At 39.9% G+C, this 12272-nt stretch overlaps 1 protein-coding gene across 2 annotated transcripts in view; it reads left to right on the top strand.

The window, feature by feature from the left end:
• The window catches only part of LOC120446043 (exostosin-1), a 60969-nt gene extending 50015 nt beyond the window's left edge, over positions 1-10954 (top strand). The window contains exons 6-11 of one of the 2 annotated variants that reach the window (XR_005615805.1): positions 6306-6409; positions 6502-6652; positions 6714-7040; positions 7107-7423; positions 7578-7909; positions 8274-10954. Coding sequence is in view for 1 of the 2 variants with exons in the window: in XM_039626816.1 (XP_039482750.1) it covers positions 6306-6409; positions 6502-6652; positions 6714-7040; positions 7107-7423; positions 7578-7686 (1008 nt within the window). In the remaining variant the exon portion in view is untranslated. Of the gene's footprint in view, positions 1-6305; positions 6410-6501; positions 6653-6713; positions 7041-7106; positions 7424-7577 lie in introns of both variants that reach the window. The other variant, XM_039626816.1, reaches the window with a different exon arrangement.
• Positions 10955-12272: the final 1318 nt, after the last annotated feature.

Here is a 12272-nt window from a genome sequence, read left to right as displayed (position 1 = left end):
TGACTTGTCCAAAATTATGAAATACGGCTGTTAGTAGCACCACTACATACCATTCCCTGTTGATGGTGCAAAACGGCTTGGCGCAGTGTCAACTTGTCATAAATGAAGTATTTATTGACATTAGGTTTACTGAACCGCTTTTGTAGTCATAATAACAAATAAGCTCTTAAAAAGTGGGAGAGGATTTTTCTTTTTTTGCCAACTTCTATTTGCAAATGCAAAAATAGCCGGCAAACAGTGTTTTATTTTGTCCCTGAGAATCGCAATGAGAATGAGAGAACAGGAGAGCTTTGAATTCTCTAGCTCTAGCTAGCACGCTGTGAGAAAATATGTGAACTTCTCATGCAATGTTAACGACGCCCGTGACGTCACCACCACCCGAGCAGAAGCAGCCAAGCGAAGAAGGAAAAAAGTAAAGACGGAGAAAAAAAGTGAATCGAGTATATAGCACTGACCTCCAAAACGTAGCCGTTTCTGTGTGACGTCACCGAATTATTTTTAATCATGAACGAGCGTTGGAATTATTTTCTTGCCCAAACTCGACACTTCCCTTTTCGAAATTATAATTATACTTATGATCCGTTTGTATGCTCTGAGCGTTAGCTAATTAAAATTAATTAATGAGCCCAATTGTGTGTGTGGAAAAAAACGCGTATTAAAGCCTAAGCAGATGTTAAATGTTTGTGTTTGTTGTCTCATTTGGACTTTGTTTGGCTTTGTTCTTATGCTTATTCCGGTTTTTTGTTGTCTTAAAAGTGTTCTAGCTGAGTTTTTTTTTAGCTTGATGAATAGCTCGGGATTAAGATTGCAAATTGATAAAAATTATGGCAGAAGGGTGATTTGCCCATTGCAATGGGTGTGTATGGCAGTCAGTGGCAGTTTAATTCATTTATTCAAATGGTAAAAATGTCTGCATTTGTATAGGAATGTGAGTTCTTAAGCGCAAGAAGCCTCTTTTACACTTTTATTTAAGGTTCTTATCATCTCAACTGAAATGAGAAATATTCTGGCACGCTATTTGACACAACAACAAGTATCGATTAACCCAAAATAAAGAAATGACAAATAAACAAACAAGTAGTCCGCAGGGCTTTTAATTTGTGCAAACTCCTGCGAACAAATATTTATTTGGCATTTATTTGCTTTCTGTTACATTTGCTTGTCTATATTGGCCTGCTGCGCCTATCGTTGAATAAAGAAAACACAAAGATACTGAATAAACTCAAATCAAACAAAATTAAAGTTTGCTTCTCGTTTTGGCCGCCGTCGAAACTTGTTTGTCTTTACTGAATATTTTTTTTTGGCTTTTTTCGTTTTGCTTGTTTTTCGAATTTGTCAAAGCAGCTTCATAACTTCGGCATTTGTTGTTTTTTTTATATTTTCATTTGCGTTGTAGCGACAGCTCCGAAGTTTGCCAACAATAATGACATCATCGTCAACTTAAAGTTTGAAGTCATGGCAAATGACGTTATAAGATGAATGAACGCCAAGAGCCAAACTGCTGCCGATTAAGCTGAAGAGGATTTTAAGGAATCATTGCGAATTTAATCGCAGATTAGAGCTTAGGAATAATATTAGGAATAACATTTTGACTTTTAAACGATTTTAATCATTTCTTTTATAAAAATAAAAAAGTGCTTAGAACCAAAATTCCCAAGGTATTTCCATTTGCACAGCACAGAACAACTAAAATAAATAAATTTTAAAATCCCTGAATTTTTCATTGGTTACACTTGCATATTTAGGAGCTTTCTCCCCATCCCCAACACAAAATCATTTATTTGAATTTTCCCTAATCCAAAAACAAAGCCAAAGTATTGTGCAACCCGCGCATTTACACATCATCGCATAAGCCCCCTGCCAAAAACCAAACCCACTACGCTCCTGGAATCGCACTTAATTAACGTTGGTCAACAAGTTTAGATCGATAAATTTCTGTGCAAAAACACGTCCAAACGCCGCATATAAAATATATGACTAAAAAAACACAAAAAGTAATATGTATAAAATGAATTCGGTTCGAAATTGGTTTAGCGATTTGTTGCTGTTTTTGTTCAATTGTCATAAGCCAAAAACCGCAAAAGGGTAAAATTGTTTGCGTATCAGCAGGCGTGTTTAAATTTTTAAATATTTTTACGTGTTAAGGGAACTATTCTTGTTTTCAGATTTTCATAAAGTTTTGTACGTTTTTCGCCTGGTCCATAATTCAGTTGAGATTTGGAGTTATTTATGGAATGTTGTACGTCTTTCGTGTTTTGTTTGCTTAATTTCGCACTTTCTGACGTTTGTTAATTTTTAATCAACGAAAGTCAAGTATGTCAAGATGTCAAGTATTTACATACCATTTCTAACGTTTTTTTCCCATTTTTATCTCTGTGTTCATGTCTCTTTTAGCTACTTGCATAAGTTAATTTAGTATTTGTCTTCGAAGGAGTTCGCCTTTTTCTCATTTCTTTTTTGGTGTTTTTTATTTTGGATGTTGAGTGTTTTGGGTGTCAGTGAGTGCAACTTTTAGCCTGTCCAACAGAGAACTACATTTTATGTATGCAGCTGCCTTTGCACAGCTTGGAACTTTTAACCCGCTTGCCACGCCCACCTACACACACACACTCACACTCCACACACACACAACATACACAGATGCAGCAAGTTGAGAGGCCCCAAGAAGTATGCTAAGAAAAATAGTATGCAGAAAACGAAACCGACGTTTTCTTATTGCGCCGAAGAACAGGAAACGAAAACTTTTGCAATGGCATCACCTTACAGAATTCAATTTGTAAACATATATGCTTCTATGTAAGCTGCAGCAGTGTGTCTCCCAAATCTGATTATCAAAATAACCTGTGTAGATATCTTAGGTACAAGTAAATAGGTTCACTGAACTGCCTGTAAATCTAATATTATAAAACTTAACAATATGTTTCAATTATTTTCGGCTTTAATCTCCTTTGGCACCAAGCATCTATCCTTTCAATGTCTTCAATTAAAATCTGTCTATACAAAAAGTAAACCGTTCTGTTTAAAGGCTGCATTTTTCATTTTAAGCACAAACATTCATTAATCTCCTGCAAAGTGCTAAAGTAACCCTTTGCCAAAAGCTTCAATTAAAAATATCTTAAAAGAGGGCCAAAACAAAATAACAAAATACGGCAGCAAAATGAAGCTTTGACTTCGGGAGACCAAAGGAAATTCTCGCAATTAATTGAAGCAAATTTCGGCAGACATGTAAACTGCACATTGCATAAAATATGTGCAAGTAAAGTGCACCGAGTAAAGTTGTTGGGCATGCTGTTAATGGAATTCCACCCATATCAAGACAAATTTACATGTTTTGCTTCGTTTTCGATGGCTGGTGAACCCTTTAAATCTGGTCTTAAGCCAAATACCAGCAGGCCCGGTAGGCATCCACCTGTTTTATTTGCCTACATTATCCACTCTATTGGGTCCTGGGCCTCCAGCTGCTTGCAGTTACCTCTAGTCACTCGATCCACTTAATCATCGCAAACGCACACAACTATGCACTTGCATTCGATGCTGATGCGATACGGAAATGAAGTTCTGGCTGCCTTCCTTTTCCGTCCGCCTCACTTACTATATGCTCCTTAAGTAGTGGCAGCTGCGATTGTTGCTGCTGCTCCTGGTCCTTATGCTGCGATAAGTCTCCTGGCTGACATCCAAATGTGGCCTGGCAGCCACGGATGATGGAAAAGAAACCCGGCAACCGAATAAGAGATTCCCCGGACATGTGTAGCCAAGCAAATACAATTACAGTGGGACCTGGGACATGGGACCTCCTTAACCCACAAAGCAGACAATGCTTATGTGAACTTTGCCAAAACCACCTGAAAATGGTTAAAGCTTTATATATTTTTTAAACTAATATGTGGTTATATTTCACTTGTGTTTTAATTCCAACTCGTATGGCTATTTAGCTTCACCCAATTTCAACTGTAGCTTTATGCTGCTGCAGGCAACTTAAAAATGCTGGCTGTGGGGCATGGATCTAAGCCAATTAAACGCAGTTTGTTGGCCAATTAAAATGTGGGTGAATGGGGGAGGGGGGGGAGGGGCTGAACCGGCTGTCGGGGCCAGGCCCAAACATATACGCAGTGTGCAGTTTGCAGTGTGCAATGTGCATAATTGAATCGCAGGCATAGGCCATCTTTGTCTGTTGGCTGCCTCTCGCTCTCAATTATGCTGGCAGCGTCAACAGCATGAGATTGACTTAATTATGTCGCACAACAAAAACCCATACACACACACACATACTACTACACACAGATAATCACGCACACACAGCGGGCCAAAAGAAAGGGGTAAAATAAACACGCTTGCCGCGCTGAGCGTTGATTATGCAACGAGGGGAGGAGCCAAAGAAGGAATTATAATTACAAAATATAAAGCAGGCACTTGAGACGCGTTGGCAGCCAGACAAGGATTCGGGACCAGGGATCGGCAGGACATGCAGCCAACAGCGCTGCAGCGTAATCCTAGTTTGGTTAGTTTGCTCCTGCACCTGCCGTGTGGCGCTTAACGAGCGGGGCATCACCATGAAGCCATGATGGATGTAAACAGAAAATGGCAAAAAACGAAATATTCTAAATCCCCAACGAAGTTAGGATGACCTGGCTTTAGCTTAAGCTTATGAATATTGATAGTTTCGAAAACTGCAGAGTGAGCTTCGTGAGCTTCCTGAAAATTATTCCTGAATGATGGTACTGGCATATTTTCGTGCCAAAATACCCTTTTCTTAAAAGGCATTAGAGAAATGTTGGTCCAGTTTTTAACCAATTTTCTTCTTAAATCTCTTTGCCAATATATACAACTTTAAATTCACAAAACTAGGCAAAAATTAATCAAAATAACATATTTCAAACTGCATGTTATAAAGTATACATTTTCTCCTAACTGAGCTGTCTCTAATAACCTAATATGGTCGCTCAGCTTTTCAAAGTACAGGGTATGTCCTCTGCACACTCAAAGCATTGCCAACTGTCGATCTATCAGCCGTAATTGCGTCTAATTGTAGGTACCGCTCCCAAACGTCTCATTATGTCTTTTAGCCTGAATAGCAATGGGATTCCGCCGGGAGATGATCGTCCATGCAAATTCAAATTCCACTAACCACACGCACAAAAGCGGAGCGTGCCAGACAGAAATAACACGAATGAACTGAAGTGGGTGGTAAATGGTGGCTGTTAGATGGGGGGTTAGTGGGTGGTATATAGTGGATAGTGGGTGGCACTTGCATAACGCACCGTCTTCTGTTTTCTGTCAGGTGCACGTGGCTGCACCTGTACTTGCATAACTCAACTCGAACAGCGACCCAGCACAAAGCTCTTAGTTGGGGTCAGGCTTTGCAATTATAATTGCATTCAACCCGAACTGAAACGCAAACTGGGAGCCAAAACAGTGCCAAATGCTATATGCAAAATGCAAAATGCTGGAGGGACTTGGCGAGCTAACTGCGGCTGGCTGGGATGTCTAACTAATTTGGCATGGCATACTTTAAGGCACGCTCACACTTTGAGCGACAAATTAACGCCGCGTTAATGGCACGCAAAGCCAACCGCCTCTTCACCCCTCCCGTATCTTCCCTCCCTGTTAGGCAAAACACATCGAGTGCGAGGGAGATGGAGGGGCACTTCCGCCCACAGTGGTTACTGTGTGACTTCCGCTGCGCAGCGGAAACTGCGGTAACGCCCCTCGACATTCATATATGCTTGGATAAATCCACAGCTAAGCTCGCATTAATAGTTAACGATCAGAGTGAATAGTTTCATAGTAAGTTCTATTGTAAATAATGGTAGAGAGGTATCAGTGCTGCAATGTAAATTCACATAAAATGGCCAAGGTAATGTATTGATTTGTATGGCCATTGCCTCTTGATGCAATAACTCCTAGGCTCAACCAGATGGCTGCAGTTCAAGGATTTCACTTTCAGCACTCTTTTTCCTACCCGCGTTGTAAATCTAAATGGGGGCAAGTGACTGTTTGGGGAAACGGGTAGCATCTGCGCCAAGCGGAAAATTAGGCAACAACTCAGGCCCATTGAGTTATCACAGTCAGCAGAGGACGAGCAAAACCGGATCGGAACACCAGGGCAGGGGATAGACCACTGGGAGGACTATTCAAAACGCCATTTGGCCCGCTCCTTGAGCTGCACTCGAAATTCAGATCAGCATAAACGGCCTCGCTCCTCTGCTGCTCATTAGGCAATCAATTGGCAATCACCACTTGAGCGTATCGACAAGCCATTAAACAAGCGTTAACTCAGCCACTCACCGCCCTTCCGTATCTTGCAGATCATACGCGAACGCTTGCCGGATTATCCGGTGCGGAGCAGCCTGGTGTGGAACAGCTCGCCGGGCGCCCTGCTCACGCTGCCCACCTTCGCCGACAGCTCAAGGTTGGTCCCACCCATATGTCTTGTTATGCAACCTTGTAGCTCAATCGATTATAACCACCACACACACACACACACACACCCCCCAACTTCAGGTACATGCCGTTTCTGCTGAACTCGATGGGTGCGGAGCCGCGTCACAACTACACGGCGGTTATCTACGTGCAGATTGGCGCCGCCCTGGGACCGAATGCAGCGCTCTACAAGCTAGTCAGGACCATCACGAAGAGCCAGTTCGTGGAGCGGGTATGTAAATACAGTGCAGTCGCATGGGATAGATTAATGGAATACACACTTTGCCCTCTAGATCCTTGTCCTTTGGGCAGCCGATCGGCCACTGCCGTTGAAGAAACGCTGGCCCCCCACCAGCCACATACCCTTGCATGTGATTTCCCTGGGGGGCAGCACGAGGAGTCAGGGTGCTGCACCCACAAGCCAGACGACTGAGGGACGACCGAGCATATCACAACGATTCCTGCCCTACGACGAGATTCAGACGGATGCCGTTCTCTCCCTGGATGAAGATGCCATACTCAATACGGATGAACTGGACTTTGCCTACACGGTGTGGCGGGATTTTCCCGAGCGCATCGTTGGCTATCCGGCAAGAGCTCACTTCTGGGATGATTCCAAGGTGAATTTGGTTGGAGAAAGAGGGTGTATTTTACTTATTTTTAATTACTTATTGCTATTATTGCAGAACGCCTGGGGTTACACGTCCAAGTGGACGAACTACTATTCGATTGTGCTAACTGGGGCGGCCTTCTACCACCGCTACTACAACTACTTGTACACCAATTGGCTGTCGTTGCTGCTACTTAAGACTGTACAGCAGTCCTCCAACTGCGAGGACATCCTAATGAACCTGCTGGTCTCGCACGTGACCAGGAAGCCGCCCATCAAGGTGACGCAGCGCAAGGGCTACAAGGATCGGGAGACGGGTCGTTCGCCCTGGAACGATCCCGACCACTTCATCCAGCGCCAGAGTTGCTTGAATACCTTTGCGGCCGTGTTTGGGTAAGTTGAACTCCATGCAAAGCTACAAGGAACTTCTATCTCATTATCTATCTCATTATCTATTTCATTATCTATCTCATTATCTATCGCATTATCTATATCAATTTCCAAAACGCACTTAAAGCAAGTTCCTATTTCATTTGTATCTTTGCAGCTATATGCCGCTGATACGTTCCAATTTGCGCATGGATCCCATGCTGTATCGTGATCCAGTTTCCAATTTGCGCAAGAAATACCGCCAGATCGAGTTGGTCGGCAGCTAGCGATATGTGCATCCTGGCAACAGCTACAAGCGTTAAGAGTACTGAATACATATACACCACACAGCCACACCCACAGCTACACCAATACCCATACACACACACACACATAAGTTTAGAGGAAATGCTGTTTTTTGACGCTGGCCAAGCGATGCAAGGACTATGTTAATTATTATTAGTAGCGAAAAGATGGAACTTAGTTAGGAGCCAAAGGGCGCTTGTAAATGTATGTATGTATGTGTACATCGGTGTAAGCATACGGCATCCTTTGCAATTATATATGCAATGTGTATATATATAGACTTTAAATACGATTATGTGAATTAGCCTAGTTAACTGCAAGCGAAGCAAACGATTTTGCCATCTTTTTTGCTAATTACAAATTAGCTGCGCTTAGCAAATTTTCTATATGCATACATACATATGTAAATTGATATATGTCTAGGAACATAAGTAGCCGATTTTTGTACTGTGTGAGTTGAGTTTTGTATGTGTAAATGTTTGTATGTCCTTGTTGTAACTCTCCGTGTATAGTTAGTGATTTATCAATGTGAACGTGTATGCGCAAGGCACAGTCGTCTCATTTTCAGTTTTAAATTCCAACTTGAGGCTCCTCGAATTCCGTATATGAAACCAATCGACTGTATCTTCAGATAATCCGTGGCCATTATGGAACAGCAGCAGCAATCGACACTGAAAAGCAAAACGAACTCCTTTCAGGCCATTCAGCAATAAGTGCACAAATCCGCAGAGGAGTAGCAATTAACTAATGCTAAGTTTATGTTTTAAGTAGCTTTCCATTTTCAATTTGTTATGTGCAATTTTTTATTTGGACACCTCAGTTTTTAATTCTTAACGTGGCCATTTACTGAAGTACGTAAATCAATTATCTATATGCAATCATCTTTTAACCACACGCGCATATCAAAAGAAGCGGCTTCTCTTGAGAGGAGCGTTTTAAGTTTAAGCAACCACAATTCTAAACATATACTAGAACTAAAGTATATTTCTATAAATATTTTTTACAACAAATATACACGATTGCAGATGAATTCCATCTCTTTGCTTTTATAATTTCATTTTATTTTGTATTTACTTTTTCGCATTGTCAATTTCCAAGTGCGAAGGGCAATAAGAGCTGAAAGCAATAACTAAGCTTCAACATATCAAATGAGTTTGGATTAACTAAAAGCATTTCAATATTTGCGCAACCATTCTTACTTCTTAAAAATATTTGTACAGCCAAGCCATTAATAATCTGGCTTTATTTGCCGCATGTATCCAAAGATAACTGAAAACACATTCTGATGGGTTGACTGAATTATTGGACTGCTATTTATGTTTATCCTGGCCAGAGAAGTGGTTCTTAGGAACTATACTGCATACTTAGCGGGCAATCGATTTATGCCCAGACTCTCGAAACTCGAAACTGGAAACTCTTGACTGCCAAACGGCGAAATTGTTTAGCATTTATCAGTCGAATATGCTTATCGGCAATATGAATACATACGAATATGAATTGGAATCGAAATCGGAGCTGGGCGAATGTCAAAACTCGACTGTGCCAGCGAGCAGACGGAATCGAAAGGACGGACAGAGACGACAAATGCAATGAAATGTTCCCTATCAGCATGCACATAAATCAAACATTTCAAACAAACATTTTTGCCGTTGACTACGAATAATAATAATCAAAAATGCCAGTTATATGGATATGGATATGCATATTCGGAATGTGTGTGGCCCAAGGCGAAGGATATGCACAAAACACACCCACACACACACATACATATATAAAACACTCATACATACATACACTGCGACATCTACATACGTATACATATAGGCAACTGGAAAGTTGAAACCGAATCAGATTCAGATCAAATTTTGTACAGTGCGTTTTATTTTTTGTATCTGCGTGTAAAGGATTTTTGTATTATAACTCGTATATACTTGTATTTGAGAATTTGTATTTGACACGACAAAAACCAGGTAAACAAAGACACAAGAACAGACAATTGCACTTTTTATACAGATTTAAATACAAACTATACATAGTGAAAGATCTAATCCAAGACAAAAGCAAACCAAAACCAAAATCCAACAAACAATACAAAACAACTTGACCAAAAATATTGAAAAGGCTCCTTGATCCCGCCCCGCCCACACAAATACGAAATGAAAACAAATACGGAGAAATAAGGCCAAACACAAACACGTAAAATGCCATTTATTAATTAAAATAAAATAGTTATTGCATCCAGCGAAATGGTAATTAAATTTATTGCATTAACATTAACATGAAGCAGCCCAGTAATGAAAAAGAAAAACCGGATAACCGGAAAACCCAACCAATCTTAATAAAATGAGAAAAGGTGAACTACGAATATGGATGTTGTGATACTATTGAAAAATGCATGTGCTCTCATTTAAATAAAACAACCTTTAACCCTTTCCTCCAATTTCCCTCTCCCGCCATTCACCCTTTTCCGAACATTTTTTCATTTATTTCATTTGCGTTATAGGGATAATTGTGCATAATCAATTATTTTGCCACATTTAACTGGGCAAGCCATGTGTAAAAAATTACAAGGAGAATATTCATTCCCCTATTTGTATTTCGATGGGATGCGGATGTTCAATAAAATAAAATACATTCCATCAAATGCTGTTTCGTGCTTTGCATAAATGGCAGAACACAAAATGGGAGAAACTAAAACATTGTAAAGTTAATTGAATTTTAAAGATGTGAATTCTGTTAAATTGGGCTAACTAGATGAAAACTACATGTTAGAAATATTATAGAAATCTATATATTCATCATCCCAACTACATACAAAAACCCAACTGCTTATCAGTTGCCAACATTAAGACGATTTGCATAGAAAGGCTTGACAAAAACGACAATAAAATGTGAAGAAAATGTTTTTGGAAAATGCAACGATACGAAACTCTATCATTTACAATTCTTACTGCATTGTACCAAACTATATCTACCGAAATATCATTTTGTAGAGCTCAAACTAGTAATATCTGTGTAATGGCAATGCTTCGTGAAAAACATATCTGAGCTTAAGATAGATACTCTGAAATTTATTCACACATCTGGCCCATCAGCTTAATGCAAAATGCCCATTAATTCAGTTGAAATCATTGCAAACAGGACTGTCTCTTGGCAAATGAAATTATATTTTTGTTCCTGTTCGTTTTCATTGGCAAATACGTGGTGATTGGCATGATGCAGGAAAAGTAATGTAAACGCAAACCATTCGTAAAAAAATATTTTTTTATTCCCTGCCCATTTGTTTGTCCAAGATAAATAATAATTTCAATTTGTACAGAAACCATAAGAAATCCGTGTTGAACAGCCATTAAATGTAAACCAATCTATATAGTGAATGTGCTTAATACTATTGCCTAGTAATGATTGTTAAAGCTTAAGACATAACATACACCCACACCCAAAGCAACAACACACCACACAACAACACTCACATGAACAAATGTAAATTACATAAATAAACCCATGGAAGCGAAAACGCAGTAAGCCTAAACCATACATTATTGGCAAACATTGCAGCAGAAATATTATATATATGTATCTATATATATAAAAAACAACAAATGTGATTTTTGAATAAAAATTAAACTGAAACTCGAAACATTGTGTATCTCTCGTGGAAATAAAGCTGCTAATGCGTTTTCAATTTAGCAAGGTGCCACAGGATTGCCCATCTAAACATATTTGTGTTAAAGTTTGCCCAAGGAATTAGCGGCAAACTTTTTAGCGTGCTGAAAATTTCGTTGCCGTAAAATGCGTCGCCATGTTTCTGGTTTGTCAAACTAAGAGGAAAAACTTTATTTATGTACGTATACATAGCACTCTGAACTCTAAGCTGCTCTGGAAAATTATTAAATTGCACTGCCTTCTCATGTCTGCAATGAAATTTCGCGGTTTGCATGCCTTTTTGCAGCCCGATGACGAAGCACTTACCAAATGAATTATTGCAGAGTCGGTTTCCCATAATTAAATCCATTATAGAATGCTTTTAGCATCAATTTAACTGGGAAATTGTGCTTTTGAGACTGCAGCATGGGTTTTTGAATGGAACAAGTATCAATAATTCCAATTTATCACTTCTTTTTATCACAATAGTTTTAATAACTTATAGACACACTTTAATAGTTGGTAAATATCTAAAAAAAAAATCTGAATTCAAACCATTTTCGGGAAATTCCTTGCTCCTAGTGGTTGTGTTTTTTAGAACTCAGCTGTATTTATTGGATCCATTCTCCAGTGGTTCCTTCACCACATGGGGCAAACATTTTTTGCAGGGTTTAATTCAGCAGCACACAGGCGACCCCTGGCGGCGGTCACTTGCTTCCGCCAGGATGCCGTGCTGTTGACATTGCCAAGGTTGTTGTTGCATGTTGCTGATGTCGCAGTTGCAGCTGCAACTACAACACTCTCTGTGTGCGTGAGTGTGAGTGAATGATGCTTTAGGCAGGCAACAAAGAAACCGCCAGAGTGCCACGCCCCCGCAACAACCCACTACCCCTGAAAATGCCCTCCAAAAAAAAAGCTAGCA

This window comes from Drosophila santomea, chromosome 2R, assembly GCF_016746245.2.
Source record: "Drosophila santomea strain STO CAGO 1482 chromosome 2R, Prin_Dsan_1.1, whole genome shotgun sequence".
Taxonomy (NCBI): Eukaryota; Metazoa; Arthropoda; class Insecta; order Diptera; family Drosophilidae; genus Drosophila; species Drosophila santomea.
The sequence above is the reverse complement of the archived record's forward strand: the minus strand, read 5'-3'. Positions and strand labels throughout refer to the sequence as shown.